The following is a 27,960-nucleotide window of genomic DNA, read 5'->3' as shown; positions in this document are numbered from 1 at the left end:
TGCCAGTCGTGCAGGCCTGAGCGAATGCAAGAACCGCGGCATCTTGCCCGTGCACCAGGGCTGGTCAAGCAGCTGACGTTGCCAAAACGCGTTTGTATCCAGGAGCGGGCTTTGTCCCGATGACATCCGAAAGGCATCGGCGTCTTAGTCGCCAAGGATAAAGCGCCGACCAGCCGCATCTGGGGGACTGGGGTACTAACTAACGATCCCCAGTGGGGACGGAGGCGGCGTCATGAGCGTTAAAACGCACCATGTGAAGCGCGGCTTGTCTGTGTGTCTTAGCACACGACTAGCCCTGGCATGCAATCCACTCTCGCGAATTGTGGTCTTTAAAATCTTCGGGCGCCCCCAGACCCCTCGCGTGTGGTAGGAATTGTCAACGCTATCTGCAACCCATTGTGCTTCCAACGCAGACTCCAGACATCTACATCTTGCAGCCATGTCTGATTACTCTGCATCTCCGTCCGACCATCACAACGAAATCCAAGCACCGAAACGAAAAGCCACCGCGGCCGGCCTCGACGGACATGGAACCGGACGTTCAGTAAAGAGGAGGGCTTCGAAAGCGTGCCAATGTTGTCGATCTCGCAAAGTGCGATGCAATGTCACAGAGCACGGCGCTCCTTGCACGAACTGCAGACTGGACGAAGTCGAGTGCATTGTGTCGGAGAGCAGGCGCAAAAAGTTAGTTCCACATTCCCGTGCAATATCCGACGTCTCCACAAACAAAACGCTTTATCGTTTGATCAACAATTTCGATATGGCATGTTCCATCGATTTCGTCATGCAACGTCGGCTGGGAGCTCGGTATTTCTGGCCTAGCCACTTGTGCTGCGCTGCACCTATCACAATCACCGAAAGCATTCCAGCCAATGGCTGTTGATGCACCCACACCATATGTGCGCCTCGTACGACTACTGACAGCTGCAGGAAATGGAGCAAAGATGACGACCAAGCCACAGAAAACGCAAGCGCAACTGCACCTGCTACGCGCAAGATCGCATCGCGTGATGCGCTGGACGGTGCGCAAACCTTGAACCGAAGCTCGTCGCGAGGATCACACGAGGCGGAATCAAGGAGAGACGAGCATGTACCTCACTCGATATGTATGATCACTGAATCACTGCATCTGTCGTACTGGGCTAATCGCAATACAGACCAAAGTCATGGCCATCGCATCAACTCTGTCGCCAGTATCTCAGATATCCAGCGCCGACTTTCCATCACGTCACAGATCAATGGCTTGCCTACACTACCGTTTTCGCCATTCTCCAATGAACCTCGAGCACCCTTCTTTGGCAGCATACCACAGAAACCTGCCCCTGGCGAGCTACCCCGATTCATCAAACCGCTGCCGGCGAAAATCGGACCTGACGAGATCGCCTATCTGGAGAAGAAGGGCGCTCTGACCGTACCAAAGGGAAATCTCCGTGGTGAAATGCTTCGCGCATACGTCGAATTTGTCCATCCGTATATGCCACTTCTGGATCTGCACGATTTCCTGACGATGGTGGACAAACGAGACGGAAGCAAAGGCAAAGTTAGCTTGATCCTGTTCCAGGCCGTCATGTTCGCCGGATCGGCGTTTGTTGATATGGAACATTTGCGCACGGCGGGCTACGCTACTCGGAAAGACGCGCGCAAGGACTTCTTCCAGAAGACTAGAGTAAGTTGAGACCCTTCTTCGGATGCCTTGGCAAGTCATGGGCTTTGGCCGACTAGTCCCAAACACTATCGGGGTGATTCGGACACACCGATTTTCCGAGAACATGCCGACATGTGAAAATCGACGGACCTACAATGGGCCGATAACATGTGAACACCGTGCTAACTCTGCCACCAGATCTTGTACGATTTTGATTATGAGTCCGATCGCGTTTCACTAGTCCAAGCACTGTTGTTGCTGACGTACTATTACGAAACTCCCGATGACCAGAAAGACACCTGGCATTGGATGGGCGTCGCCACATCGGTTGCTCACACCATTGGACTACATCGCAATCCGGACAATACCAACCTGGATACCAAGCGCGTTAAATTGTGGAAGCGGATATGGTGGTCAACCTACATGCGTGACCGACTTATTGCACTTGGCATGCGACGCCCTACAAGGATAAAGACCGAGGACTTCGACGTGCCCATGCTGACGTTGGATGACTTTGAGATTGCACCTCTTCCGGATTCGATCACTTGCCTACCAGCTGACTGTCGTATTGCGAGGGATGTGGACGCGCAGCGACAACTAGCTATCATGTGCATTGAGAAGGCTAGGCTGTGTCTGTGCATATCTCATGTGCTTTCCAAGCAATACTGCGTATTAAACAACAACCACGGCCTACAAAATGACCGTACAACCATGATGTTGCTCCCGAAGAAACTAGATCCCGAGACTAGTGAGGTCAAGGCCTGCGATGAAGAGCTCCAAAAATGGGTATCAGAGCTTCCAGAAGAAGCCAAGTACACAGACACGCCCAGCGGCGAAGCAGCTATCGATCTTGCAAGGTCTCTACTGCACATGGTCTTCTTTACCACGTTATCAGCGTTGCATCGGCCCCAGGTTCTACCAAACTCACAAGGCGGTCCAGCTAGTGCCCCGACAAAGGAGAATGTCGAATCTGAACTGCTCGATGTCTCGCGCCGTAATGTCCGTCGGGCTGCTTCAGCAATCACATCGATAGCGCAGCGTCTAGATGTTGGCGGTCTTGTCAAATACCTGCCAACCACAGGTGTCACGGTTCTGCTACCAGCAATCATCATCCACCTACTTGACATCAAGGCCCCAGAGGAGGAGACTCGTCGAACTTCTCTACGTGGCTTCTGCCAGTGCATGGCCGTTATGGGTAAGCTGCGGGATCTCTACGCCGCCGCCGACTACTCAGTAGCCTTCCTGGAAGCCGCCATCCGCAAGGCAGGCATTCATGTCGCTCCTGTAGCAGCCGCTCCAGCTGCGCCAATGCCCAAGCCTTCGCCCGTCACTACAGTCGAAGATCTTGTAGACGCTGGAAGGCGAATGGAGATGGTCAACAACGCGTCTACAGGAACACAGAACCTACGTCCCTCAACATTGACACCGCCGCCTGATAACGGTACCACCAACATGCACGCTCTCGAGAAGCAGCACGGCCAGCCTAATGTCACCGATGAGGAAGTCGCTCGGCGTCTCGAAACATTCCTCGCATCTACGCCACCAGAGTCCGATCACGAGCATATGCCCAGTATCACCATCGCCGACGAGTCACACATGGACGGCATCACGGCTTCTGCGTCGGACTTGCACACACAAGATAACATGAACTCGATGGCTTTCAACAAGTGGAGTACAATGGACCTTCCTGCGAATCCATTTACCAACAACATCAACCACCACCAGGATGACGAGATGCTGTTCTCCAGCTTGCCACTAAACAACGAGTTCGACGACGGCGACTTTGATCAGCTGCTCAACTTGGATGCAGTCGGCGAGGCGTTCAACTTCGACGACTCAGCTCTTGACGCCAACATGGGCATCTCAGGCGGACTAGGAGACGTAGACTGGCTGAACACTGGTAACGATCTTACCGCTGAGGCATAATGTGTTCGCCTCGATCATCATCGAGTATGATGTCACGATTTTCTTTCACGGAACGGAAAAGTATTATCACGGGATTTCATTGGATCTCTGGCCTTGTTCTCTGCGAAGATATCCATTTCCTTGTCCTCTGCTTCTGCGTATGTCTTTCTATCAGATAATGACCAAGGGGATTGGGTTGGATTGAATTGGGAAAACACGGTTGACAACGATCAGGAAAGACGTTGCTCCTGGAACATGTTATCCAGCATGACGTTATGAATAGAACTACACACCCACATGATTTCTCGTTTCAAGCTTTCTTGACCATGCAGGTGACTGTGAATCACGATGCTTATACTCTACCTAGCCCATCACACCCACCGTTTGATATGCATGTCTAATGCACAATGGCACACCATATCTGAAAGGCCGGCGGAGCCTGGTCCGGTCCCGTTCCACCGCGGACTAGTAATCGGATATGGTAGACTAAAATCGCGCGTCGGAAGAAGTCTATTCGCGAGGGAAGGGAGCTAGACCCCAGGTTCTCGTTCTTCGGAGGAAAGTCCGGGGATGGAATATCGGAGTGACGTTTGTGGTGTCGGGATGATGCGGCATACAATAGCAATTGCATGGAAGTAGTTTTGCTGGTATTATGAGATTGATAAATATAGGTACATGTACAGTAGTATAGATTACTACTGGTAAACCAGCAATACGTGTTACTATCTGGGCACTGCTCTCCAAACTATCTACAGATGTACCAGCGGTAGCGCTGGTATACTCAGTCGACATGCTACAAGAGGTATATTATGAGTTGTTCGAGACACAATCAATAATTATGCGTTCAGTAGTAGCGAAGGCAACTAAACTCCAAATGCTAGTCCCGTGATGCCACGGTTGCCTGATTCTGGGTAGTGGAAATTGCGCGCGGGCTGCGCTCCAAGTCCTGTACATCACCATCCTACACCATGATCACTTTCCATCCCTTCCCACGGCTTCCTCTGGAGCTGCGAGAGCAGATCTGGAAGGACACCGTCTCACCGCGCACCGTCGACGTCCGGCGTGTTCGAGACAGGTGGTCTCAACGCCATGGCCAGCTGCTCTCGTCTACGCCCATACCAGCCATACTACAGTCCTGCCGGGAAGCCCGCAACCTTGGACTCTACGAACGAGTCTTCTTCGAGGTTGATGTAGTAAAGAGATTTGAAAATCACCACGCGCCTGAAGTCCTCATCGAGAAATTCTTCACGCCAGATGGGCAGGGAGAAGAAGAGCCCGAGAAGATAGTTTCCCCCAAGACGGAACAGCGGTATGTCTGGTTGGATTTCCACATCGATGTGCTGGACATTGGGGCTTCTGAGTTCTGCGATTATAGTTCCATCGCATCAGCAGTCAAGCGCCTCAAGTTTGAGCGAGATGACTCGGATGAATCATGTCAACTCATGGAGTTTGTTAGTGTCGAGGAGATTCACATCGTCTGCGCACGTGGCTTCTGGATGTGGGCTGGGGCTCTATATGATTATGACTGGCCCTGCACTGAAGAAAAGCTCGTGTTTATTGACGCATTGGATGGTCGAGTTGCGCGTGGCATGGAATTCGAAAACTTATGTAGCCAGGACCTGGAGGACGTGCAGCCGGAAGCTACTGGCGAGGCAATCTCCAGTGACGATGAGCCTTGAGACTGGATCAATCGCCTTGTCCTTCATTTAGGCTGTCGCTAGAGACATGATTTTGTTGGAAGCGGAAGACATGGAGAGGCGTAACTCTGCTAATGAAATACTGTTGATTACATTAAAATTGCCCAACAATTCTATGACTCGACGCACCAAAGTTCTCGAACACCTTCTTCTTCTTAGCATCATCCATGCCAGACGATCCAGCCCTGTACGTCTATCCACACGACCGCATCAAGCCAAAGCAGCTTTCCTAACCATATCCCCCACCTCCCTCGCATTCCTGACACCCCCCTCAACAACCCCTCTCACCAGTGCCCCAACATCCCTAACCCCCAACCCACTCCGCCAAAACCTCCACGCACCCCCAACCGCCAGCACAACCGCCAACGCCCTAACCAGCCTCCTCGCCCTCATCCTCGCAATTCCCTTGCGCGTGTACTCTATGTTCCAATCATTCCACCTGACAAACGTACACCTCCGCCAAAAGTCAATCTGAGTGTAAGGATACACAGTCGAATTCCAGCCGTCGCCGGTGAAATACCAGCTTGAGCAGCCGCTCTGCCAGACGGTGTTTTTGAGAGCGCGTTGCATTTCTGCGGTGTAGGCGACTTCGGCGGAGTGCTTGACGTCGATTGTGCGGGCTTCGTTGTGCAGGAGGAGGCGGATGAAGTTTAGGGAGTAGTTTACCATGTCTGGGGGTTGTGTTAGTAAAGGTTCTTGGAACAAACATATGGTAAGAGTTAGTGGAGAGGGCAAAGACGTACTCTCGCTTGCCATGACGACGCTGGAATGCCCAGTCGCGGTATTAGGACCGAAGATCATCATGAAGTTGGGGAAGCCGTCAACGGCTGTGCCTTGGTAGGCTTGGGCGCCTCCTCGTTCCTCCATTACTTGGACGAGGTCTTTCCCGCCTTTGCCGATGACTTTGAGGGGGTGAAGCCAGCGCGTTGTGTCGAAGCCGTTGGCGAGGACGATGACATCGGCGGGGATTTCTCGCTCAGGGTAGTCTTCTTCCTTTGCGTTGGTTGGGTATGTTGCGCCGGGGCCGATGACAACACCATGCTCTGTGACTCTGTTCATCGGCTGGGTAGTCAGTTCGATCTTTGGGTCGTTTAGACTGCGTAGCCATCGCTTGTCGAAGATGCGTCGTTTGCAACCGACGCCGTAGTCTGGTGTTAGGATCTCCCAGTACTTTTCTGGAGTGCGTTTGCGCATATTCTGGAGAACCTTCTCCTCGTAAATTTTCCGCTGTTTCTGAGCGTATGGTGTGTTGGGGAAGAGCTTGAGGAAACCTGATTCTGCGCTGGCGAAGATGAGGAAACGCAATAGCTCTTTGAGGCCCGGTACGTTCTTCATCAGCTTAGGACCGTTCTTCTCCCACCACTCGTCTCCACCGGGCGCGTGGACGGCTGGAGTTACCCATGGTGGAGATCTCATCAGTTGAGTGACCTTTTTGGCGTTGTATGGCGCGTGAGGTAGAGGAGGAACGAGTTGCGCGCTGCTGCACCCGGTGCCGACAACGACAACATTCTTGTCTGTAAAGTCGACGCTTTCGTCCCATCTTGCCGAGTGGAACACCTTGCCCTTGAAATTCTCGATGCCTTTAATTTCGTCAGGCCAACCCCTGGGTTCGACCAATCCTCCCACACAACTGAGCACAACCTTGGCTTTCACAAGTTCTGTCTCGGAGTATACGGCATGCTCGCCTTTTTCTTGCGCGATCTTCATGCGATCCTTTGCTGACAAGTCGCCCATGCCTGACACCATGCGACGGAGAGTAACCTGCCATAGCTGCTCGTCTTCTAGCCATCTGCAACCTTCAATATCCGTGTTGAGCTCGAACTTGTCCGTGATGCGGTATTTCTCGCATACTTCGTGGTAGTAGCGTACGATTTCTTTGCCGGGCGGGTGGAACGAGGACCAACTGGGATTTTGGGCAAAGCTGAAGGAGTAGAAGACGGCGGGTATATCGCTATGCGGTTGTTAGCCTTGTACGTGCGTGGCACGGTGGCGGCTATATGCAAAGGCCCTGATTATGACCACCTGCATGTCTTCGGGGAGATTGCGGACTTACCAAGCGACACCGGGGTACCGATTGATCCACCACGTTCCTCCGATGCCTGCTTGGCGATCGAATACGCGAAACTGATCAAATCCGAGTTGCTGCTTCAGCTGGCATGCCATGGCAATGCCAGATGCGCCTGCACCGACAACGATGACAGGGTAATATGTGTAGGCATCCTTCTCATAGCCATTGACCCGTCTTATCGATTCGGTGATCATCTTCGCAAGTAACCAGGTTGCTGAAAGGTTGTATACGCAGACGTCCGAAGGTTCGCTTTAAGTTTCGGCGCAGCGTACGAAGCGTGATTTTGAAGTCGACGATGGCTTCGTCGAAACTAAACTTTAGCCGGGTGCCTTAATCGATGGTCGAGCAGTTGAAGACTTTGGAGAGCCGATGGCATGTGAAGATGAAGCTGATATGACAGCATTCATCTGATGGAGAATCATCTTGCCAATAGACGGGATGTTCGTCCTCCATGGTGCATCGCGTGGGGCGAACCTATTCCCCTGAGCCTCGGTAGACTGGCATGAACGCGTTAGCTTTGCGAATGTCACGTCACGTAACGACGGACGTATCGGCCACCTTGGTATCCCGCGATTCGTCCTGACACTGACGAATCCACATGTTCATGAGCCAATTCCAACACGAGCTGAAATTCAATTCCGTCTCTTTGTGGAAGGTTGCATAGCCGATAGGTCAGCGAATGAATACGTATGGATCCTCCCAAGGTTGGATAGCAGCGCTCTCGAGTCAGGAATGAGGGAATTTCGCTGTGAACATTGTAGTTCGTCAAACATAACACATCAACAGGTTCGGCCAAGGCAGGAAGTCATGGTGTTTATGTATGCAATGAGGCTGAACAATATATGGGTCTACAAGCCACAAGTCTATGGCTGCGCCGCTGGCTGACATCTCACCAATGAAAAGACGCATTTTCCAGAACAAGATCGATGATCGTTCTCTTGGACAGAGATCTCTACAGGCTGTCTTCCATGCATGTAGCGGTGCGGAATAACTACACAAACAAGCAGGAGGTCTTGCCAGCCCAGGTGTAACGCTCTCACGTGCTGACGCGGGTAGCGCACGGGCATATTATGTTAGGCGGTCGCGAACTTCCGATTGACCTCATCAACTGAGTTCAGCGACAGCTAGGTTCTCTACACCAACAAGTTGGACCTGTTGAGTAAGACTTGTTCGCTTTTCTGAACCATGTGCCGTCCTTGAATAGGAAGTTGTCTCCTCGAATCTGCGGAGAGAAGGACGTTTCAGCGCAATGAATACCATCGACGGTTCCGACCGTCACGTCAAGACAGAAGAAGGCATGCCGCTGGAAGACCTCAGCTACCGCGAACACGACTAATGATTCCCAGCCCCTCCGCCGTCATTGCTTGCGATCGTGCTCGATACCAACCCGCATGCTTGGGCGCATCTCTCCTCGACGCTCTCACTTTCGGCCGCCCTAGCCAACATCCTCGTCTTCATCAATGCGCACTTGGCCTCGGGAAACGCCAATGAAGTTGCCGTGATAGCTTCACATTCACACAAGACGACATTCCTCTACCCGACTCCAGCAGACCCGCAGCCTCAATTACGGGATGGGGATACAAATGGGCACGCGCAAACGAATGGACATGGAAAGGACAGGGAAGGTCACCTGGCAGAGAGTGCGAACAAGTACCGACCATTCGCAGTCGTAGAAAGTGCTATCCTACGCAACTTCACGAAACTACTCAACGAGACCAAAGAGAGCCATCTGGAAGCAACACCTACGACGCTCATCGGTGGCGCCCTCTCCATGGCCCTTACCCACATCAACAAGCAGACCATCCTCCATGCTCCCACGGCCGCCTCCGCTGAGAGCACATCTCTTGCGGCACTCGCCGACTCGGAGAACACGCACGTCGACCGCGTGCCCCTCACATCTCGCATCCTCATCGTATCCGTATCCGGCGACCTTGCGAACCAGTACATACCCGTTATGAACTCCATATTTGCCGCCCAAAGAAAGCGGATACCCATAGATATCTTGAAACTGGCTGGCGACACTGTGCTACTGCAGCAAGCAAGCGATGCGACGGGAGGCGTATATATGAAGCCGGACCGCCCAGAGGGCCTGCTTCAGTATCTGATGATGGCGTTCTTACCAGATGTAACAGCGCGGACAAGCCTCGTAGTTCCTAGCGCCGGTGGTGTTGATTTCCGTGCGGCGTGTTTCTGCCACAGGAGGGTTGTCGACATCGGGTTTGTCTGCAGTGTGTGCTTGAGCAGTAAGCCAAATCGAACATGCCATCCCACTCAACAGAATGCTAATCTCGACCAGTCTTCTGCAATCCTGATCTTCCTGATAACCTATGCCTGACCTGCGGCTCCTATCTATCCCTGCGCAGTGCTGTCATGAACCCGCCGGCATTGATACCACGGAAAAAGAAAAAGAAGAAGAAGGCCGGGACGGATTCTGCAACACCAGGGGGAAACACTCCTGTAGGATCTGGTACTCCACTACATGCTTGAGACACTGCCCGTGGATCTGGAATACATCCCACCAGATCTCATGATTTACCGCGTTACACCTTTCTCAGACGCGTATGCATATTTGCTACACTCCCCGGCCCGTGGCGCAGGCTAGTTCCACCGAAAGACGCAAATTTGCCCACGTTCATGGGGAATGTGGAGACTTTGACGGTAGGCGTATTGAGCCACTAGGACGGCTGTACGACAGCCTTCCCCTTCGAATCGGAAACCGTGCCAGCATACTTTGTTCTCCGAAGCCTAGCCTACGCAAGTGGCTCTATGATACCACGCACGCTTGCAATTCTATGTGGGGAGATCTCTCAACGCAGTGTTCAGTTCACGGCGGCATGATCCTTTTGCCGTCGACACGGACGTTTCAACAGCCATGCGTGCGGTGTTAGTTCTGCTGATTACTGGGCTGCCAAAGCGTCGGCCGAGCCCGTAGCATTGGAGGGTCATTTGGCAGCCGAGAGACTCGGTGCAATTAGATGGCAGCACAATCAAGACGAAGAGATGGAAACATCTCCGCGACAATGCCTAGAGAAGTTCCTCAAATGAAATGTCAAGGACCTTCCAGACGAGATCAATTGGAAGCCTTGTACCCACATCTCAACAGTCTCAGCCCATTGTCCCTGTCACTCACGTACCAATAGCCGTGATCTCGGTACTTTGCTGCCATATCTTACCCTACCAACTGCCATATATGAATACTCAAATGCGCAGATAGAGCAGTGACAGGGTCCATAATTCAGGCTGAGCAACCTCATCGCCTGCACCCAGCCGCGGCGTTTATCGGTGAATCTCAGGGATAGCGGCACATGGCGCAGGTAAAAGCAAGATGGTTCAATGCAGGCAAGACGATTGCGGTAGACGAGGCGAACAACGAATGCAGCAGCCTGGTGTGATGCTATTCTAGACTTGGATATAAACATGGTGAGATGACGCCAGGGGTGAGGATCCCCGTTGGACCTGCATGTTGCATCTGATGGATGTTGGAGGCGGCTGCGGAGGGAGTCGCGGGATGTGGGTAGCGTCGCCGACAGGACTGGGCGTGGGATTGAGAGAACGGCAGAGATAAGGGATTTCGAGGCCATTTCCGACGGCATCTAGGGAGACTGAAGTCTGAAACACTTGGGAATATCGCACTTGTAAACTCTAACAGAGTGATCACACCACAAACCATAAGCTCAAGACACCAATATCCCTTATCCCGTACTCGGGAACGACATGCTGCATGGTATCTCTGATCGCCATATCTACGCTAATTACGCACCTTACCGAAAGGGGACTCGCCCAGCCCCGGAAGATGTCAGGTCAGGGATGGCCTGGACTTGTTTCTAAACTCCAAGCGTGAACGCAGCCTATCAGCCGCTCTCACGTTATCACTACCCTTGCGGCAGCAGCTCTCCCAAGCTCTGAACAATGTTTTCGAATCATTTCGCTGATAGCGAACGAGCTGTGCTGAGGGGGCTCAGTTAACGCATTGCCTGATGTGACCCCAGAACTCGGTAAGTCTGACAAGATGAAGCGAACAAGCGTATCCCATGTCGATCAAGAAAAGAGATAACAAACAATGGCACAAGATCACCGAGAGCTGCTCCACAGGGTGGTGGAACCAAATGATCGCATCCAGGCCTTGCGGCAATCGATCACACACAGCCCTGAAGTCATCCCACACGTGTGGTTCGACAGCCGCAACAGGCCCAGCGCCTCTCAAGGGCCTCCGTCGTTTCCGCCCCGTCCCAAGTGTGGGCGGCACCCTGCAGTTCTGCATTTTGGCTTAGCGACGCACCCGTAGTCGGACATTGGCTGACAGGGCCTGGCTTGGGGCGGCCATTGCCCATCCCAGTGCCCACCCGTCAACAGTAGCTATCAGACACCCCACCGCCCGTGGCGTTTGTGCATTCGGGAGAGAGGGGGATGTTCATGCCGGTTTGCTGGGAGATTATCAAATGCGGCATCGCCTATTCCACTGCGGAAGGAAGCCAACTGAAGCTTGGATGCTCTCTTCTTTCTTACGCATACCCATATAGTCCACCACCGACCCCTCGGTTCCCTTGATTGTCGGTTCGTGAGCGTGTCCACCACCCAAGCCACTCTCGCCTATAATACATATTTAGCACCGTTTGCACATGCAACTTTTGTTTGCGCGTTCCTCCTCCCAGCGGCGACACCTTTACTTTTTGGCTTGTTCGAGCTACGCAGATACTGGGGCGGACGCCAAGGTTCAACTGCAGTCTTGGAGATCCCTGATCGTGTAGCGATCGTCCAATCTTCACTTTGCTTGCCCACGCGCATCATCCCTTCCCTTCTCTACGAACCCATCTTCTGGAGTTTTATATCGATCCCGCCTACGCCTTTTCGGATTTTTGTCATCAACCGCGTATACCGTACACATCGGAATTACGACAAACATATTTAATCGCAAAAGAGCGACAAGCACCACGAGGGAAAACACGACATCATGGATCCAGTATCTTCGGGATTGGACCCCACACTCCCTCTGGAGCCGTTTGGTAACACCACAGATGCCACGGGCGGCGATTCGAGGTTATACAATCTCAATGTGTTCTACAACGTGAGTTATTCTGGCTACGGGAACTTGTTAAGGTTTTGGAGTAACGCGGGGCTAACCTGTCATGTTTCTAGCCCGGCGATATCGCTTGGATGATCACATCAACCGCCCTCGTGCTTCTCATGATACCGGGTGTAGGGTCAGTAATCCATTCTTCCCTGCACATTCATTATAATGTATATGGGTCTAACAGAACTGCAGATTCTTTTACTCCGGATTGGCGCGAAGAAAGTCGGCGCTTTCGCTACTATGGTTGTCTGTCATGTCGACCGCCGTCGTTTCTTTTCAATGGTTCTTCTGGGGTTACTCTCTAGCCTTTTCGCACAAGGCTGGCAAGTACATCGGCGCGCTGGATAACTTTGGGTTGATGAATGTGTTGGGTGCGCCTTCGGTGGGAAGCCCACGGATTCCCGATCTCATGTTCTGTGTCTACCAGGGCATGTTCGCTGCTATCACGTATGTTCACTTCCGACCAACTCACCGGCGAAGACTGACTTGACATGCAGTGTCGCACTTGCTGTTGGAGCCGTGGCCGAGCGAGGACGCATGCTACCTTGCATCATCTACATGTTTGTCTGGACGACAATTATCTACGACCCGATTGCGTGCTGGACCTGGAACCCATCCGGATGGGTCTTCCAGATGGGTGGACTGGACTTCGCCGGCGGAACTCCCGTCCATATCGCTTCCGGATGTGCTGCCCTCGCCTACTCGTACATGCTTGGAAAGCGAAGTGGTCACGGTACCCAGGAGCTCAACTACCGTCCCCACAACGTCACGCACATCGTTATCGGCACCGTGTTCCTCTGGGTGGGCTGGTTCGGTTTCAACGCTGGTTCCGCGCTGTCTGCTAACCTTCGCGCTATCATGGCGGCTGTATGCACCAACCTTGCTGCTTGTGTCGGTGGTATTACCTGGTGCCTGGTTGACTACCGTCTCGAACGCAAGTGGTCTACTGTTGGCTTCTGCTCTGGTGTCATCGCTGGTCTCGTCTGCATTACTCCTGGCTCCGGATACGTTCCAGCCTGGGCTGCGGTGGTTTTCGGTGTCTGCGGTGGTGTTGCTTGCAACTACGCGACTAAGCTCAAGTATTTCCTGCGCTGCGATGATGCCCTCGACATCTTTGCGGTTCACGGCGTCGGTGGTTTCATTGGAAACATCCTCACGGCCTTCTTCGCTGCGTAAGTCATGTACGACGTCATTCTCAAATGACCCATTACTAACAGCCACACAGAGACTACATAGCGCATCTCGATGGCTACACCGTTATCGAAGGCGGCTGGCTCAACCACCACTGGGTACAACTCGGTTACCAACTCGCCGACTCCTTCACCGGCGGCGCCTACTCGTTCCTAGGCACCTGTCTCATCCTCGGAGCCCTCGACTTCATCGGCCGCTTCATCCCCGCCTTCAGACTGCGTGCGACGGAAGAAGAAGAAGCCGCCGGTATCGACGACGTTGAGATTGGCGAGTTCGCTGTAAGTTCAACATCCCCAAGAAAAGGCATGTATCTGAAGAACACATTACTAACACGCATTACAGTACGACTATGTTGAGCTCACGCGCGAAGTCAAGATCCCTGACGACGACATCATCGACGAAGGCATGTCGACGCATTCCCTCGAAGGACACGGCGCAGGCATGGCTATGACGAGCCACCACGAGAAGAATCAGGAGTCTGTTGATTCGGCGAATCAGCTCGCTGAATGGGCTCATCGCGCATAAAGCCTTTGCTGTTGCTTTGCGTTTTCACTTGTTAATCGCTCTATACCATTTTGTTTCTATGCACGTCGGTTTGACATGCTGTGTATGTCTATGTATGTATTTAAGGAGGGTACGGATGGATGATGTAAATGATTGGATTGAATTGGGTTGGTGAGGATGGGTAGCCTTTAGTTATGACTTGAGGGTAGATGGTAATAGCCCGACTTGTGTAAATGTTGAATACACTCTTAACGACTGTGTCCTACGTTGACACTGGTGACCACTGTGAGCTTCGTATATACATGCCCTGCGCTATCAATCTCGCATAGTAGCTTCCCAAAGCATGCCCAGCGATTCTGCCCTCACCAAAGCATCACACACAGCACCAATCCCGCATATCAATAAGCCTCGCAGGTAAACTCTTAAGATTCTCATTTCGGCATCCAAGCTCATCGACTCACATACCAAGAATCTGCTATAAAACCCCCACTCCACCACCCTCATACGTCTTTGAACAATACTTCAACAAGAAAAACGAACACTCCGACCCAAGAGTCCCAAACCCACGATGCTCCTTTCCTTTGTAGTGTGAAAGCGTGAAAGTTGTGGCTGACGATGAAGAAAGACAGAAAGAGGGACAAAAGGTAACAAGAACGTGCCTCTTTGTAACTAAGCCAAACTCAATCGCACATGATATCCCCTCCCGATTTTTGACTCGCACCCTTTTTCTCATTTGCGGGGGCCGCAGAGGCAATAGTAATGTGTATTGTATGTTTCCCCGCCGTCTGGGCATCAGGCCTCTTCATATCATTCACCATGTCTTAACACGGCACACAGGGGGGTCACGATTGACAAAACGCGGCGAGGACATCTAGCCCGCCGCCGCGCCGACACCGTTTGTGTCCATTGGGCTGCCCCCTCCGGCATTTGAGCCGTTCGTCGGCCGTCGTCGTGTGCGGATTGCTTTCTTTCTTCGGTCTACTGGCGCGCCTTTGCCGCCTTCTGCTACGTCGACCATGTTGAGGTCGTCGTCGTCCGGCCGGTCTGCGTCCTCGTCGTGCTCTTCCCAGTATCTTCTCGTCTCGTCGAGCTCGGTTACGTCCGTGGGCCGCATCCGTAACCATTTCATCCGCGGCCCTGATCGTGCGCGCTCGCTGACGCGGAAGCCGTAGATGCGCGGTTCGTAGATGCTGCCTGTGCCGAGGCCGGGGGCGAGGTTGTGCGGTGCGACGCCGTTGATCGAGGTGACGTTTGAGGGTGTGGTATTCCGCGACTTGCCGTCGGTGCTTTGCGATTGTAATTGTTGTAGTGCATCGACTGTGTTTGACGCGTTGTTGCGCAGCCCGCCGCCAATGTCGAGGTCCGTAAAGGTCATGAAGAAGAGCGAGGGGAAGGTCGTGCCGAAGAAAGCTCCGTCGACGGTCTGGAAGCGCGAGTTGGGCGGGGTATATACGTCTAAGCAGGAAGGGCAGAACAGCTTGACTGTCTCGTGGCCAGGACTGTCGTTGAGGCCGACTGGCAGGACTTTGCAGGAGTTGCAGTTTACGCGCGGGCAGGTGCCAAAGTGCTGGAGCTCGTACTTTTCAGCCATCTGCTGTATGCCTGGTCGCGAGGTGATGTAGCGCTGATGTATGAGCCCGTAGAGCAGCTCGGCAGAGCTCTCTATCACACTAAGATCAGAGGCTATGCGAAGATGCCTCCGGTCGCCAGCCCGTCGGTAGCCCGGTGCTCGCTCATCACCCAGTATCTCATCTTCATCATCCTCTTCTTCCTCCTCGTCTTCCTCGTCCTCGTCGTCCTCCGGCTCCACGTCCAGTATCATCTCCAGAGCTTCCTTGTACATGGGCACCTGCGATTGCAGGCCCGTCAGGTTGAAGTCATCCTCGATGAAGTCTTCTGACACCTCGGCGAAGTACTCGTGACCCAGGAGCCCGCAAAAGGACGCGATCCACGACTCGGTCACCTGCGAAGATGACGACATGCTGTCTTGGGTGTAAAGGCGTCGGGGCCGCTGTCTAGACGCGGCTCAGGTTATGACGCGCAGCCGCAATGCGTGCGTGGATACGTAGGGCGAGGGGTTCGAAAATGCGAATGTGGGGGTAATGGTTCGCGATCGAGACAGAAGCGAAGGGTGCCGGGTAGCAGAGCACGGTTGAGTGTTAGGGTATATTTCTTTTGTGAAGCTGCACTTGCAGCCTTGTTATCGCATGTGTGTTGGCGTTGGGGTAGCGGACAGGGAAGGGCTCGGCGAAAGTCGTAATCCAGGTGAGGCCGGTGGGGGAGGGGTCGAGCGAGCGCAGAGCCTGATGGGAGGGCGTTAAAGTTTCTTTGCGCCGAATTTGCCTCTCTATCAGTACGGCCGATCTTCAGGCGTCGCAGGTGTATGTTTGAAGCTGTGTTTTGGCAGGTGAAGATCGCAGGTTGCCCGAGCTTAGCGATTGGGTACCACGTGATCTGGCCAGGCCCTGCCAACTTGCAGGTGGTAGGTGTAGGGTAGAGGAATCACGAAGGTACTGATGCCGACAGAACATTATTTCAAAGACGTAGTGCGTTTTACAAGAGCGACGTAAATGTCCATGATATATCAAAAGAATGGTAACCCAACAGCTATGCCCGGGCATCAGAACAAGTCCCTCAAGATCCTCGCCAGCTCGTCATTCTCATGTGAGAATCCATTCACAAACTCCCCGTTTGAATTTGAGATTTCACCTGCTGCTCCCCCAAAGCCATTAAGATTAAAGATACCCCCAGCAGCCTCAAACAACGTCGTCAGATCACTAGCCATGCCATGCGGTGTATCGAGATTAGGCCCATTACGGCCATTCGAGAACAAAGCAAGATCGTCCATCGAGTGACCTGCAAGGCCCGCCATTGCGACAGCAGCGGAAGAGTGTGCATCGTGAGTTTCATCGTTGCGTATGACAAGTCCCAGACGGGGTCCAACTTCCTTGATCGTCTTGATGGTCCTCCATAGGCGTTTTGAGACGTACGAGTTTGACGATAGGCCACGGACAAGCTCGAGAGCCATGTAGAACTCGTCGCGAGACTGTTGGCTGAACTCGGCCGGCGCGTGAGCCACAGCCAAGAAGAGTACCGCCAACGCCGATATCAGGAAATAGTTGAACATGGTCTGCTGGCTTCTGTAGATGTCCGAGGTTTGGTTGATATATGTCAGTATGCGGATCGTGTCCTTGGCCACCTTGACTACGACGTGTGCAAAGTCAAGGTTCTCCATGATGGTAGTTGCGGTATGTAATACTGGGCGGTAGATGAGTATTCGCATCTGGTTGGCTCGCAGGTAGAGCACGACCTGTAGACGATGGATGACCCGTGCAGGAGGGTCAACCCGTCTACCGCTATCGGGGTGAACGAACTTCAGCGTCTCCGGTATACTGCGGTGCCAGTTCAGAACCTGGAAGTCAAGAAAAGAGATATCGTCCTTGTTGATCTTATCCTGGTGTCCTACATCGGCGACAGACTTCCATACTTTCGAACCGATGACAGAGTATTGAATCATGGCGTTGAGATACGGCGTGGACTCGTGCGTTGATATATCCGGTTTTGGAACATTAGTATCAATATCCGCGTCTTGCAGAGCAAAAGGCATGCCGGTGCCAAAGCTCCACCTACGATCGAGCACGTAGATAGTCCAAAAAGTACGAATCGCTGCCGCTTGCTCTTCAGGATCAGGGAAGAGAGCCACATATGTGTCTCGACGATGTAAGCCCAACTCCAAACAGTGTCTTGCAGCCAGGCCAATCACCCGCCATGCCATGGCTTCATCATCCCGAGTGAAGTGATACATAGCCTAGATTTGTGAGCAAAATCCAAGCATACAAGAATGTGTTACTCACTGTCAGCACTAACAAGTTAATCCCATGGAGGCTGACAGGCTCAGACAAGGCCTTGTCGACAATCTTATGCACGTTCTCGAAAAGCCTCTCGCCCAGGGGATCCTTTCCTCCACCTTCCAGAACCAGTGTTATAGCGAGAACGAGCTTCAGCACGCTGATCTGATCGTCCACCATTGCGTCGGACCCAGGAAGGGCACCTTGCATCAAACCCGACCTGGCCGCTGCTTCCACAAAGGTAAAAAGCATCTCGGCATAGCGCTGCAGTCTATCGACTTCCAGGATGGGGTACATGATGCCCATCTCTTCGTGCCAAACATGCACCAAGCGGATAGCCTCGTGCTTCGAGATGGACCATATCGGGTCTTTGTCTGCGTGTAGGGCACGTTTTGGCACCATGGCGTTGGGTATGGGGGGAGACGCCCTGGGTGTCGCGTCGCGGGTCAAGATGCCGTCGTCCTCGCCTTCCTCGCCAGCGTTTATGCCCATGGTTTTTAGGCTCGACCTCGCCACTCCTACATTGAATGCGTTAGACGTCGGTCCGTGGAAGCGGGGGTGCTTGCTGAAGGATTTCGATCGCGAGCGGGCGGACGGAGGAGGTAGCATAGGCGTCTGCTGATAGTCCGGATTGAACGGCGTGCCGATTGAGCCGTTGCTCTGTACGTCGACCTGGGCCCGGAGCGCGCTGAGGTTTTGGAAAAGATCGTCGACTTGCTGCTGGAGAGAAGTTATGTGCGTCGACATCTGCTTGAACTCGTCGCTGTCTTTGAATGAGTTGCAGCAGTTGGGAGCGTAGGCGCACTCCAGATTGAGATTCCCGCAGCGCTGGCATGGTGTCTCGCCATTGCACTTGATCTTCCTCCTTTTGCACTCATTACACGCGATGCTGATATACCTGTTGCCTGAGACAGGTAGACAAAGTCAGCGACTGGTCGCATGCCATCTCGTGCACGACAGGATTACTTACGCTTCGCGCGCTGTACGGGCGTGCCATTCTCGTTTTTCCGCTTTGCGCTACTGCCGGATTCGTTTGGCGGACTCATCGTATCGCTCGCATTATTCCTGTCTGCTGGCGAAGCGGCGCTCATGGTTAATTCCGCCTGCGCGCGAGTGTTCCGCGACAAGAAGTTAATGTGTGGAGCTGTCGATGTCTCCGATGTCTGTGCTTTTGCGGGGATGGAAGGATCCGCTTAGCTCGAGGCTGCTATCCGAAGTACGAAGGAGCACGTTCTTCTCAGGGTTTAGTTTGAGATTACCTATTGGATATGAAATCTTCGGAGTTGCTAAGACAGCCAGAATATCACATGGGCATGGAAGCGTTCAGAAAAGGTATAAGTGCTCATTTGGTACTATACCCTGCCTCAATCATCGTCTAACCCAAACTCATCCCCAACCAGATCAATCAGCTTCGCCAAGTGTTCGAACACCTCAGCATCCTGCCTAGCCACCCTCGTCGCTTTGAGAAGCAATGGGTACAACCTATGCAAATGCCTCCTATGTTGTGACCTGACTCCCGGGGCATCAGGTATAGCCTGCGGCTCGCTCTCCAACTGTCCCAGTTGCCCCAATACAAAGAGCAGCTCGCGTCTCTGCGACTCTGGCGCAGGCATACGACCGCGAAGTGGTTGGTCTGCGATATACGTTTTGAGGGGAAGTGCGCATCTCAAGATGAGGTATGGGGCCGCTGCTTTAGCCAGCCAGATACGTTCGCGACTACTGTCGTTCACGGCGACGAGATTGAAGAGCTCGAAAAGGCAAACATAGCTCATGTCTGGCCGCCAGGTGTAGTTCAGCTCAGCAGTCTGCCCTAAACGTGTTTTGTAAAGCCCCTCGAGCGGTGAGGTGCTGATGTCGGGTAGTTCTCCGGACAGAGGGCTGTGGACTAGAGATGTAGAAAAGAGGTTGCGCGCGTAGCTTTGCCGGAGACTATGTGGGAGAATATTCGAGCCAAGTGGTAGGGTGATTAGGTTGCGGAATTGGGTGAAAGACTGGATGTCAAACTGTTCGTCCTTCTCCAGAGAGACCGGGGCATTGGGTAATGGCTGTGCACGCGTAATGCAATGCGCAATATCAACAAGGGTGGTCCAGATTTCCTGACTTGACTTGATGTGTGGCAATGCCGACTCAAGTATAGCTGTAGATGTTGTCGTAGCCTTTTGCCATAAGGTCGGTGCTCGGCCCTCTCGCTGCCACATGTACTTTTCTTCAATCGGCTGTGCCAGACTGGTAAAAGCGAATGACAGTGCATCAGTCGTGTAAATCTCTTTCAGCTCAGCATGTTTGACAATGATGTCTTGCAGCAGCGTCATTGAGGCTTTTGAAAGTGCGACAAAGGTTGGCCCGCGCTTTCCCGGGAACTTGGCCAAAGAAGTGTATGGTAGCGAAATGAACCGGCCTAACATGCGTATCAGATATGGTGGAATGTCTTTGTCTTCCTCCGTTTTGACCATCCTTAAGCATTCCATCACTCGACTCTGAAGAGTGGTCATAGTGTCCAGATCCGAAGAGTAAGCGACTTCATCCGAGTTAACAACACACGCTTCAAGATTCGCAAGCATCAAAGGCAGATCCTTGACAAGAAGCCGATCCGAGAGGCGGTAGATCGCTTTGAAAGCCTCTGCATACGCCACGAAAGCGTCTTGGTTGTCCTCTTCGTGTACTTCTTGCCAAGCGTCTGAAGAGGAAAAGTAGCTTCTCCATACCGCTGCAGTCTTGAGAAGAGGATCGGTATTCCACACCTGAGTATTTTCGGCATGGGAGAGAACACCTGTCATTGTGCCGAATACTGAAGCCCCTAGCGCATGCGAGTGGTATTCGAAGTAGCGATTCAGGAGTTCCAGTAGCTCTGACCATGCGTCACCAAGCTGAGATGTATCGAGTTTTTCCATATAGGTGGTGTTGAGAACGGTGAGGGTCTGGAGAACCACCTTGGTAGTCTCATCCCATTCCTTGTGGTCGTCTTTGCGTGAAGTTTGTATCCGAACATCGTTCTGAATGTTCAAATTGGCCTCCACCATACCGAACAGGATTGTACGAAGGCAAAGCAACCAAACTGCCGACGACAACTGATCTGAACAGTTCTCGAAGATCCTCTGTATCGTTTGGATCGCAGAGTGCCGCACCTCGATGCGTTCATCCGTTGTGATGGATGAAAGATTGAGCAAAACTTGAAGCCACAATGCCGCAGTCTTTCCTTCTCGTGAATATGTGCTTACGGCATCTTCGACGTCTTTCTTGCCACTAGTCTGAGTAACAACCTCCACCAATGAGGAGAGATCAGTCCGCGATTGTAGGTAGTCCGACACATTCCAAAAGAAGGTGATCGCCTGTACCAAGTTAGATACGTATCACGCGTTTGAAAGAAGAAACTCACGGTAAGAGACATGTTCAAGTCCTCTCTCTGGGAGCAGAATCTGCGCAAGAGTTCTAAAAGCGTGGAGAGACAAGCATCCGGAACAGCAGTCATGAAATCTGAGCAGACGAGGTTGGCCGTCACAAAAGCCGATCGAGCAAGAGATCTTGAAATGACGTCTGTAGTGGAACTTGTGGCTTGACTGTTTTCAGAGGCCTCGGCGTCTTTCGGGTTTCCGTGCGCTAATGGCAATTTTTGTGTGAAAACACTCATCAAGCTCTCAATAACAGAGGTCCAGCCGGCAACTAGAGACTCTCCGCATTGCTCAATCACGCTCTTAAGTGCTTCTAGAGCTATTTGATGTACCCGTATATCAGTGTCGCTGATCGTGTCTTTGTTGACCCCATCATAATGATGGACGTCGGTAATCTGCTTTTGCAGTGCAGCAAGTATGCGAGCCTGTATTTCTTCGCGTTGATCGTCAGACATGGAGAGCTCAGCGATCTCCCTAATTGTCCTTGCTAAGATGTCGGCTGCCAGCAGCCTTGTAGGCGTCGCTTTTCGACTGTCAGTGGAGTAGCGTATAACCTCTCGAATCAGGATGTCCCATCCACTATCAGCGGGATCATATTGCGACAACCTGCTTTCGTTCAATGACGCCAGCTCCCCAATCTTGTTCAACGCAAATGCCGAGTCGCGGGAGTTAGCATCTGTGTTGAGACCGATTCCTGATGCGCTACCGAGACGCCGATGCGAAACCTGAGGACGGCCGGAGGTAATCGGTGTTCTTTGTCCGCTCTCTGATGAAGATACCCCGTTTAGCAGTGAGCAAAGCGCTTGTAATACCTCGGAAAAGGACTCATTAGGATAGTCAACTGTACTTTCAAAGAGTCTACGCGCAGCACTCTGGACAGCTGAAGTCTCTGCCTCCAATTTCTCTGTATTTGTCTCCATATCCGCACGGCTTCCAGATCCAGATGCGCGACTGCTGTTCTGGCTCGACAACGCCATCACGAGATCGGCTACTTGTAACGTCTCAAAGACGATAGACCAGGCTGATTGCAGCGTCGGCCCCAACGCGATTGCAAGATTGAGAAGAGCTCGCAGACACAATAAGTTTCGAGGGCCCAGTGTGGGGGCTGTAACATCGTGTGAAGGACGCCGGTTCTTGTCGGTGGACATTGAGGAAGCTTGACTCACGAAGCTGTCCACGCTGAGCATTCCTCTCGCATTAGAGAAGATTCCAGGCTTCTCGTTAATAGGCGACGAAGCATTAGCTAGCAGCAAGTTCGATGGGACAGCTGCTTTACCCATGGTAGTGAGGAATGCATCTCGTGGCGTTGACAGTCTTAGCAGTCCGGCAACTTGAGTGAATTTTTGTATGGCTCGGATTAGAGCCCTGTAATAGTCCGTGTCAAGCGTAGCATTAAGGAATGTTGAGCAGGTTGCAAGGACTGCAGGCCAGCATTCCGTGACCAAGTTTGTCGAGGTCTGCACGAACGAGTAAGCCGGGTGATCGGTCAGATCCAGAGGATTGACTGGTATAGTCTTTTTACGGAAAGAGTGAGTCCTCGAGAGCTTCCGAATGTTTCGATCTGGCGATGCGACATCCGTGTCGTCTTCATTCGTTTCTTCGGCTTTGGTTTTCTTTCGGCTTCTGCTCTCATGATGTACAGTAAGAGGAAGCACAAATTTTGCTAGACTTTCAGAAATGTTGGTGATGCACGTCAATACCAGGCTGTAGATGTACGTTTCAGGTAATGCAGGCGGGTCGGTTTTGTCGAGGTGTTCGATGCATGGAGTTTTGAGAGAACTCCATTGCATACTGATGCCAGAAGGACGAGCATTATTGCTAGTATCGCTCACAGAACCACCTATGACGCCAGCTAATGCACCCGCTTCAGCGACAGCTTGATCCGATACCTCTTCTTCAAAACCAGCGGCAGCTGTTGACTGCTGACCTAAGCCAATCGCCGCTGGCTTTTCAGTCGCAAGGCGCACAAAAGCCGCTAGGTTGTCTCCAAATATGTTCTTCTTTCCGCTTTCTGCATCAAATAGGGCATAGATTGCTAGGAGAAGTCTGGAATCGGCGTAAATGCTGCGGAACACCTCGAGACAAAGAACTCTCTTCCATGCCTGAGAGGCCTCAGGATCGAGCATATGGTTCAAAAGACCGAGCGCAATCTCGCATTCGGATGGAAGCGTGTCAAGGTGATACCGAATGATCAGATGTAGTATCCGAATGATTCGCACAGTCACCGCAAAGGATAAGCGATCGGATAGCGAGCGGATGATCAGCGGCATTAACTGGGTTCGCATAATGTAAATCTGTTCCGGATGCGTCGTCATAATCTTGTTGTGGTTCGAGAGGATTGCTTCGATCAGCTCCAGCGTCGAAGCTGGCGGCAGCGAAGCAAATCGCATGAAGACTGGCTTCTCTCCAACAATGAGTGCGATGAGATCGGTAAACATCTAAACCTCATCAGTAAAGCTACTGGTATTTAAGGAGATGACGGACCTTGTAGGCATCGTTCGCAGCTGGTCTGACTGAGACTTGGCCATCATCGCCTTTCACCTCCGTCACGGTAGGGATTTCTAAGGCTTTCTCTTTGTATTTGGTCAGCCTATAACATGTTTGTTGCTTGATTCAGCATAATACCATCTTCTGACGCAACTCTGTCGAATACGACAATCACCAATTGTTGCAACGTGGCTGCAGCCGTGTTGCTGACAGCAAAGTTCTTCGCATTTTGGAGACTTGAACATATTTGCAGAACAGCGGATAATGACTCGCTGCGTATTTCTGCGGGATAGTTCTGAAGCAGTGAAGGTAGCGCCTGCAGTATCTTCAGCTGGATATCATGGCCTGGCAGCGTTAGCTATGTCGAAAGCATCATGCTCAGCCTTCTTTACTTGATGGTACAGATTGCTTGAACGCTTCAAGTACTTCTGTTAGCCGTTCTCGTGGCAACGCTCGCGAAACGCAAAGCCTCTGGAGACATGATATCCCAGTAGATGCAAATTTGGCATTTTGAGTTCCGCAGGCAATCAAAAAGGGTGAGATGAAATGTGGTCGTCGGGAGAGATCTTGATTCCGTCAACATATGCAGACCAAGTGACAGTAGGCATCTCACCAGCCGAGAGTTGGGCTTCTGAAGTATTGGGAAGCGACTTCAAGTCCTTCAAGGCCGTTTCTGCAGCATTGCGTAGCTCGGTATTCTTGCGTTTTGCATCCTGTATGAGGTTGCCTAGTTCAGCCGCCAAGATTTGAGCTGTCATTCTTTTGTTATGAGCCTAAGCATCTGGACGGTCCTTCCAGGCAAAGGAGCGACTTGAGAGTTGGGTATTGGGTTGTTGTTCTGTCGAATCGCTAAAGGCAACGTTGTCGCGTCTGGGGCGACGGGCCAAGCGATTCACGCGTGCCAGGTGAGACCCTGGTCCACGGGTGCCTCGTCATAGCCATCGACGCTAGTGGGCCCGACAGGCATGTTTGGACAAACATCCATCCTGCTGTCACCCAGCAACTTTACAATTGCGCCTGACTACGAGTATAGAGCCAGCAACTTACACTCTAGCTACATTAGCTACAAAGCTCAATCAAAACTCTCCACAACCGTCAACAGCTGCCAATATCGCATAGCGGGGTCCATCCCACTTCCTCACGCGCCACACATCTGCTCAGCCTTCACACATAACCACCGCTACTATGGGCGCTAAAGTTCCGCGCAACTTCCGCCTGCTGGAGGAGCTTGAGAAGGGCGAGAAAGGTCTCGGTGCCGGTATGGTAGACCCGTGGTATAGCCTTGGGTGACAGGGTACTGAGAGTTTACAGAGGCCTGTTCATATGGTCTTGACAATGGCGACGACCTGCTGATGTCCGACTGGAACGGCACTATCCTCGGCCCACCACACGTATGTGCTCTTTTCGTCACGTCGTAGTTTGCATATTGACCCCGTTGCAGAGCGTCCACGAGAACCGCATTTACAGCGTATCGATCCACTGCGGCCCTGACTACCCTGACACTCCTCCGGAGATCAAGTTCACAACCAAGATCAACCTACCCTGCGTCAACCCTCAGAATGGAAAGGTGCGATAGTTGGAGTCGTAGATACTGGACGGATACTGACGATACCAGGTCGATGGGTCGAAGTTGCCATGTCTGGCTCAATGGAAGCGCGATTTCACCATGGAGACGATACTGATAGAGCTTCGAAGGTTAGAACACTCATCAATTGAAATGACGCAATACTAATTGGGTATCAGGTATATGGCGCTGCCTCAGAACAAGAAGCTTCCACAGCCACCCGAAGGCGCGATGTTCTAAAGGAATCGCGGACAGCCTGACCAGAAAGGAAATTTTGGTCATGATTAATATGGGCACAGGATATGATGCATGAAGGACATGAATGCGCATGGAACGGAGTTATGTTCTGCTAGCGTAGCCATACAGTCTGGCAAGAATCCAGGATTATCAACAACATATTTTACTCCATCTTGATCCTTTGTCGGGCTTGCAGAGTCTTTGAGGAAGCTTTGGCGGCAAGTCGTTGAAGTGTGCTCCTAGACTGGCAAACATCGAGGACGTCCATACGTATAATGTTGTACCTTGAAAAGAGGTGGTGCGCACGTGATATGTAACATCGCAGCCCAAATCCTTCGCGTTGCGGCGCAGGCCTCGGACCTCCACCACCGAGCCATCTCATGCATGCCCCGATTCCTCCAGCCTAAACGGTCGACACAACACCGTGTAGCAGGTTAGACATTGAGCCTTTTGTCATCTGCCAATAATCTCTAACACCGTTCTTAGCAATCGCTCTCTATCGAGCCTTGCTGTCGCGATGCTCCTCCGCTCCTCTTCCAGATGACGACCGTCTCTCTTTATTCAACGCCATCCGCAACAAGTTTCGGCGGAACAGAAAGATCCAGAGCCCATACCAATTAGGTCTGAGTTTCAAAGCTGGCTATGAGGTATTTCTATACCACTGCAGCTTTAACACCATCAATTGACAAGGTATAGACGCTCGACCATCTCGATGCCTCCGCTACTGGAGACACAGCCAGCGCAAGCACTCTGACGCAACTGATCTCCCAATTGCCTCGTGGTCTAACACGCGCCCCTCCAATAAGACCGTACGAAAAGACAACGCTACCAGACCTTCCCAAAGAACGGCTTGCGTGCCTTCCACCCGAGAGAGCCGTCCTAAACGTGCGACCCTACGCAACAACCTCTGGACCCCGCCGCGTCCCTGTCCTCGCCTCCGCAAACGGTGTGCCCTTCCTGCGCCTCACGAAGCCGCAACCTCCAGCGCTAAGTCGCGTCATCCAACAACGACTACGACGCAAGATCGAGCTCTTCGACACGAGGGTCCTCCTGGAAAATTGGTGGCTGCCCATATGTCAGCAGGAGGACGTGTGGGACGTACTCATAACTGCGCAATTGAGGGAGCGCGAAGATACTGTGAAATGGGCCGATGCGATCCATGATTCAGCGAGGGCGAACCAGGAAGCACACGAGGCGGACATCAGGAAGGATAGAGAGACGACGAAGAAGATGCAGAGGATTGTAGATATGGAGACTGAGCTTGCGCTCAAGGAGGGGCAGACGATTGTGAGGGGAAGGAAGAGGCATCCTATACGAGTCATCAAGCCGGAATCATGAGCACAATATACTGTCTTATATTTTGCTGTACCTGCGCTTTGCAAGATGGGTATATATCCGACCTGACATGCCATGCCAATGCCCTGCCATCACTATGAACTCGTTTCAATCTTCAACTTCCCTACATCCACCGCGTCCACACCATCGTCATCATCATCGTCATCATCCACCTTGCCAACCAAGCCCTGCTGCCACAGCTCTTTACCCGTCAATTTCTTCTCCTCCTTGACGATTCTCTTCTTCTTATCCTCCAGCTCCTTCTCCTCTTCCTTCCGCCTCTTCTCATCCTCCATCTCCTTCCGAAACCTGTCTCGCCATGCGAGGAACGTCTCTCGTGTAACGGCCTCACCTTGAAACTTCTTGTTCTCTTCCTCCTCAGCTTTGGCAGCGGCAATGTCGGCGAGGGCTTGCTTCGCGTTTTGGCGCTCGGTTATGAGGAGTTCGGCGCTGTCTTTGAGGACGGTTACGAGGGTGAAGATCATGGCCATGCCGAGGTTTTCTTCTATCGTCTCTGTGAGCGAGTCTAGCAGGCGTTGCTTGTCTTCTTGTATGTCTAGGTATTGGTGTCGTGGCGCGTTGGGTGGTTGTGTTACGTCGAGTCGGGGGGCTTCGTCGGGGTAGTTGGGCGGATAGGAGACATTTAGGATGATGACAGCTGGTGGGCGTGAGTTGAGGTCTGTCTGTAGATATGATGCAGTCGCATACGTTGCTCCTCTTCGGTTTCATCGTCTTCGTGGCGGCCATCGTCGAGCGTTATTGCGATTCGGAATTCTGTCTCGGAAACATCTGCGGAGGTGTTAACACATGGTGGGAAGTCGTTGCGCAAGGTAGCGCTACCTGTGATCTCGTCGGGGAAGATGGACTCGAGCACCTCGCGCTCTTCTTGTTGGTCTTCGATACCCATTGTGTAGAGCCAAGTAAGGAAATTAGTAGAGTGATGGCATCTGCAAGTGACGCTGAGGCTGCTTTGGCGGGGCGCGCTTTCCCCACGTTAGCTCCGTCCGACTGCCGATCGC

At 52.4% G+C, this 27,960-nt stretch overlaps 12 protein-coding genes across 12 annotated transcripts; 6 read left to right on the top strand and 6 right to left on the bottom strand.

Annotated features, from left to right (window-relative positions):
• The first annotated feature begins 220 nt into the window (after positions 1–220).
• BKA58DRAFT_392563 (cutinase transcription factor 1 alpha) lies at positions 221–3,924 on the top strand. Its single transcript, XM_046171013.1, has 4 exons — positions 221–684; positions 931–1,106; positions 1,158–1,666; positions 1,844–3,924. Exons 1-4 carry the CDS (start codon positions 440–442, stop codon positions 3,569–3,571), a joined length of 2,658 nt encoding a protein of 885 aa, XP_046021408.1. The 5' UTR covers positions 221–439; the 3' UTR covers positions 3,572–3,924.
• Positions 3,925–4,390: 466 nt separating this feature from the next.
• BKA58DRAFT_392561 (uncharacterized protein) lies at positions 4,391–5,521 on the top strand. The gene has a single exon (XM_046171012.1). It carries the CDS (start codon positions 4,519–4,521, stop codon positions 5,227–5,229), a length of 711 nt encoding a protein of 236 aa, XP_046021407.1. The 5' UTR covers positions 4,391–4,518; the 3' UTR covers positions 5,230–5,521.
• BKA58DRAFT_323359 (uncharacterized protein) lies at positions 5,458–7,509 on the bottom strand (the record flags this gene model as incomplete). Its single annotated transcript, XM_046167911.1, has 3 exons — positions 5,458–5,918; positions 5,991–7,198; positions 7,301–7,509. 3 exons carry the CDS (start codon positions 7,507–7,509, stop codon positions 5,458–5,460), a joined length of 1,878 nt encoding a protein of 625 aa, XP_046021406.1.
• Positions 7,510–8,426: 917 nt separating this feature from the next.
• Positions 8,427–9,954, top strand: BKA58DRAFT_43621 (TFIIH subunit Tfb4/p34). Its single transcript, XM_046173396.1, has 3 exons — positions 8,427–8,610; positions 8,662–9,558; positions 9,612–9,954. The coding sequence occupies exons 1-3, from the start codon at positions 8,565–8,567 to the stop codon at positions 9,800–9,802; spliced, it is 1,134 nt and encodes a 377-aa protein (XP_046021405.1). The 5' UTR covers positions 8,427–8,564; the 3' UTR covers positions 9,803–9,954.
• A 366-nt stretch (positions 9,955–10,320) lies between these two features.
• On the bottom strand, positions 10,321–11,120 carry BKA58DRAFT_43619 (uncharacterized protein). The gene has a single exon (XM_046173394.1). The coding sequence runs from the start codon at positions 10,906–10,908 to the stop codon at positions 10,438–10,440; it is 471 nt and encodes a 156-aa protein (XP_046021404.1). The 5' UTR covers positions 10,909–11,120; the 3' UTR covers positions 10,321–10,437.
• Positions 11,121–12,266: 1,146 nt separating this feature from the next.
• On the top strand, positions 12,267–14,102 carry BKA58DRAFT_414341 (ammonium transporter AmtB-like domain-containing protein; the record flags this gene model as incomplete). The annotated part of the gene is made up of 6 exons (XM_046172480.1): positions 12,267–12,380; positions 12,452–12,516; positions 12,579–12,833; positions 12,884–13,558; positions 13,612–13,855; positions 13,920–14,102. 6 exons carry the CDS (start codon positions 12,267–12,269, stop codon positions 14,100–14,102), a joined length of 1,536 nt encoding a protein of 511 aa, XP_046021403.1.
• A 420-nt stretch (positions 14,103–14,522) lies between these two features.
• BKA58DRAFT_43544 (casein kinase II subunit beta) lies at positions 14,523–16,381 on the bottom strand. The gene has a single exon (XM_046173336.1). The coding sequence runs from the start codon at positions 16,060–16,062 to the stop codon at positions 14,953–14,955; it is 1,110 nt and encodes a 369-aa protein (XP_046021402.1). The 5' UTR covers positions 16,063–16,381; the 3' UTR covers positions 14,523–14,952.
• On the bottom strand, positions 16,382–19,243 carry BKA58DRAFT_43529 (fungal-specific transcription factor domain-containing protein). Its single transcript, XM_046173327.1, has 3 exons — positions 18,900–19,243; positions 17,936–18,834; positions 16,382–17,889 (listed from the first exon to the last, which is right to left on the bottom strand). The coding sequence occupies exons 1-3, from the start codon at positions 19,018–19,020 to the stop codon at positions 16,702–16,704; spliced, it is 2,208 nt and encodes a 735-aa protein (XP_046021401.1). The 5' UTR covers positions 19,021–19,243; the 3' UTR covers positions 16,382–16,701.
• A 1-nt stretch (position 19,244) lies between these two features.
• BKA58DRAFT_43599 (uncharacterized protein) lies at positions 19,245–24,726 on the bottom strand. The gene is made up of 6 exons (XM_046173384.1): positions 24,419–24,726; positions 24,198–24,371; positions 23,944–24,150; positions 23,803–23,891; positions 21,306–23,756; positions 19,245–21,258 (listed from the first exon to the last, which is right to left on the bottom strand). The coding sequence occupies exons 1-6, from the start codon at positions 24,561–24,563 to the stop codon at positions 19,294–19,296; spliced, it is 5,031 nt and encodes a 1,676-aa protein (XP_046021400.1). The 5' UTR covers positions 24,564–24,726; the 3' UTR covers positions 19,245–19,293.
• On the top strand, positions 24,669–25,872 carry BKA58DRAFT_432028 (ubiquitin-conjugating enzyme E2 variant 2). The gene is made up of 5 exons (XM_046173114.1): positions 24,669–25,063; positions 25,117–25,196; positions 25,247–25,372; positions 25,421–25,500; positions 25,549–25,872. Exons 1-5 carry the CDS (start codon positions 24,991–24,993, stop codon positions 25,607–25,609), a joined length of 420 nt encoding a protein of 139 aa, XP_046021399.1. The 5' UTR covers positions 24,669–24,990; the 3' UTR covers positions 25,610–25,872.
• Positions 25,873–25,975: 103 nt separating this feature from the next.
• On the top strand, positions 25,976–26,950 carry BKA58DRAFT_392546 (uncharacterized protein). The gene is made up of 3 exons (XM_046171010.1): positions 25,976–26,039; positions 26,093–26,253; positions 26,303–26,950. The coding sequence occupies exons 1-3, from the start codon at positions 25,991–25,993 to the stop codon at positions 26,942–26,944; spliced, it is 852 nt and encodes a 283-aa protein (XP_046021398.1). The 5' UTR covers positions 25,976–25,990; the 3' UTR covers positions 26,945–26,950.
• On the bottom strand, positions 26,951–27,884 carry BKA58DRAFT_392542 (RWD domain-containing protein). The gene is made up of 3 exons (XM_046171009.1): positions 27,782–27,884; positions 27,650–27,730; positions 26,951–27,599 (listed from the first exon to the last, which is right to left on the bottom strand). Exons 1-3 carry the CDS (start codon positions 27,846–27,848, stop codon positions 27,037–27,039), a joined length of 711 nt encoding a protein of 236 aa, XP_046021397.1. The 5' UTR covers positions 27,849–27,884; the 3' UTR covers positions 26,951–27,036.
• Positions 27,885–27,960: the final 76 nt, after the last annotated feature.

The sequence above is a fragment of the Alternaria rosae genome (genome assembly GCF_020736505.1).
Source record: "Alternaria rosae strain MPI-PUGE-AT-0040 chromosome Unknown BKA58scaffold_10, whole genome shotgun sequence".
Classification (NCBI taxonomy): Eukaryota; Fungi; Ascomycota; class Dothideomycetes; order Pleosporales; family Pleosporaceae; genus Alternaria; species Alternaria rosae.
This window is presented reverse-complemented; position numbering and strand designations above follow the sequence as displayed.

Bases quoted from the DNA above. Each gene is read 5' to 3' on its own strand.
- BKA58DRAFT_392563 (XM_046171013.1), top strand. From the start codon at position 440: ATGTCTGATTACTCTGCATCTCCGTCCGACCATCACAACGAAATCCAA. The intron at 685-930 runs GTTAGTTCCACA...TGACAGCTGCAG, and splicing joins TCGGAGAGCAGGCGCAAAAA to GAAATGGAGCAAAGATGACG. The intron at 1,667-1,843 runs GTAAGTTGAGAC...CTCTGCCACCAG, and splicing joins ACTTCTTCCAGAAGACTAGA to ATCTTGTACGATTTTGATTA.
- BKA58DRAFT_392546 (XM_046171010.1), top strand. From the start codon at position 25,991: ATGCCCCGATTCCTCCAGCCTAAACGGTCGACACAACACCGTGTAGCA. The intron at 26,040-26,092 runs GTTAGACATTGA...CACCGTTCTTAG, and splicing joins GACACAACACCGTGTAGCAG to CAATCGCTCTCTATCGAGCC. The intron at 26,254-26,302 runs GTATTTCTATAC...GACAAGGTATAG, and splicing joins GTTTCAAAGCTGGCTATGAG to ACGCTCGACCATCTCGATGC.
- BKA58DRAFT_43599 (XM_046173384.1), bottom strand. From the start codon at position 24,563: ATGACAGCTCAAATCTTGGCGGCTGAACTAGGCAACCTCATACAGGAT. The intron at 23,757-23,802 runs GTCCGTCATCTC...GATGAGGTTTAG, and splicing joins CTGCGAACGATGCCTACAAG to ATGTTTACCGATCTCATCGC. The intron at 21,259-21,305 runs GTGAGTTTCTTC...AACTTGGTACAG, and splicing joins ACTTGAACATGTCTCTTACC to GCGATCACCTTCTTTTGGAA.
- BKA58DRAFT_392561 (XM_046171012.1), top strand. From the start codon at position 4,519: ATGATCACTTTCCATCCCTTCCCACGGCTTCCTCTGGAGCTGCGAGAG.
- BKA58DRAFT_43619 (XM_046173394.1), bottom strand. From the start codon at position 10,908: ATGCCGTCGGAAATGGCCTCGAAATCCCTTATCTCTGCCGTTCTCTCA.
- BKA58DRAFT_43529 (XM_046173327.1), bottom strand. From the start codon at position 19,020: ATGAGCGCCGCTTCGCCAGCAGACAGGAATAATGCGAGCGATACGATG. The intron at 18,835-18,899 runs GTAAGTAATCCT...TACCTGTCTCAG, and splicing joins GCCCGTACAGCGCGCGAAGC to GCAACAGGTATATCAGCATC. The intron at 17,890-17,935 runs GTGAGTAACACA...TCACAAATCTAG, and splicing joins TTAACTTGTTAGTGCTGACA to GCTATGTATCACTTCACTCG.
- BKA58DRAFT_432028 (XM_046173114.1), top strand. From the start codon at position 24,991: ATGGGCGCTAAAGTTCCGCGCAACTTCCGCCTGCTGGAGGAGCTTGAG. The intron at 25,197-25,246 runs GTATGTGCTCTT...ACCCCGTTGCAG, and splicing joins CTATCCTCGGCCCACCACAC to AGCGTCCACGAGAACCGCAT. The intron at 25,501-25,548 runs GTTAGAACACTC...ATTGGGTATCAG, and splicing joins ATACTGATAGAGCTTCGAAG to GTATATGGCGCTGCCTCAGA.
- BKA58DRAFT_392542 (XM_046171009.1), bottom strand. From the start codon at position 27,848: ATGGGTATCGAAGACCAACAAGAAGAGCGCGAGGTGCTCGAGTCCATC. The intron at 27,731-27,781 runs GTAGCGCTACCT...ACACCTCCGCAG, and splicing joins CTTCCCCGACGAGATCACAG to ATGTTTCCGAGACAGAATTC. The intron at 27,600-27,649 runs GTATGCGACTGC...CACGCCCACCAG, and splicing joins TGAAACCGAAGAGGAGCAAC to CTGTCATCATCCTAAATGTC.
- BKA58DRAFT_43621 (XM_046173396.1), top strand. From the start codon at position 8,565: ATGAATACCATCGACGGTTCCGACCGTCACGTCAAGACAGAAGAAG. The intron at 8,611-8,661 runs GCATGCCGCTGG...AATGATTCCCAG, and splicing joins TCACGTCAAGACAGAAGAAG to CCCCTCCGCCGTCATTGCTT. The intron at 9,559-9,611 runs GTAAGCCAAATC...AATCTCGACCAG, and splicing joins CTGCAGTGTGTGCTTGAGCA to TCTTCTGCAATCCTGATCTT.
- BKA58DRAFT_43544 (XM_046173336.1), bottom strand. From the start codon at position 16,062: ATGTCGTCATCTTCGCAGGTGACCGAGTCGTGGATCGCGTCCTTTTGC.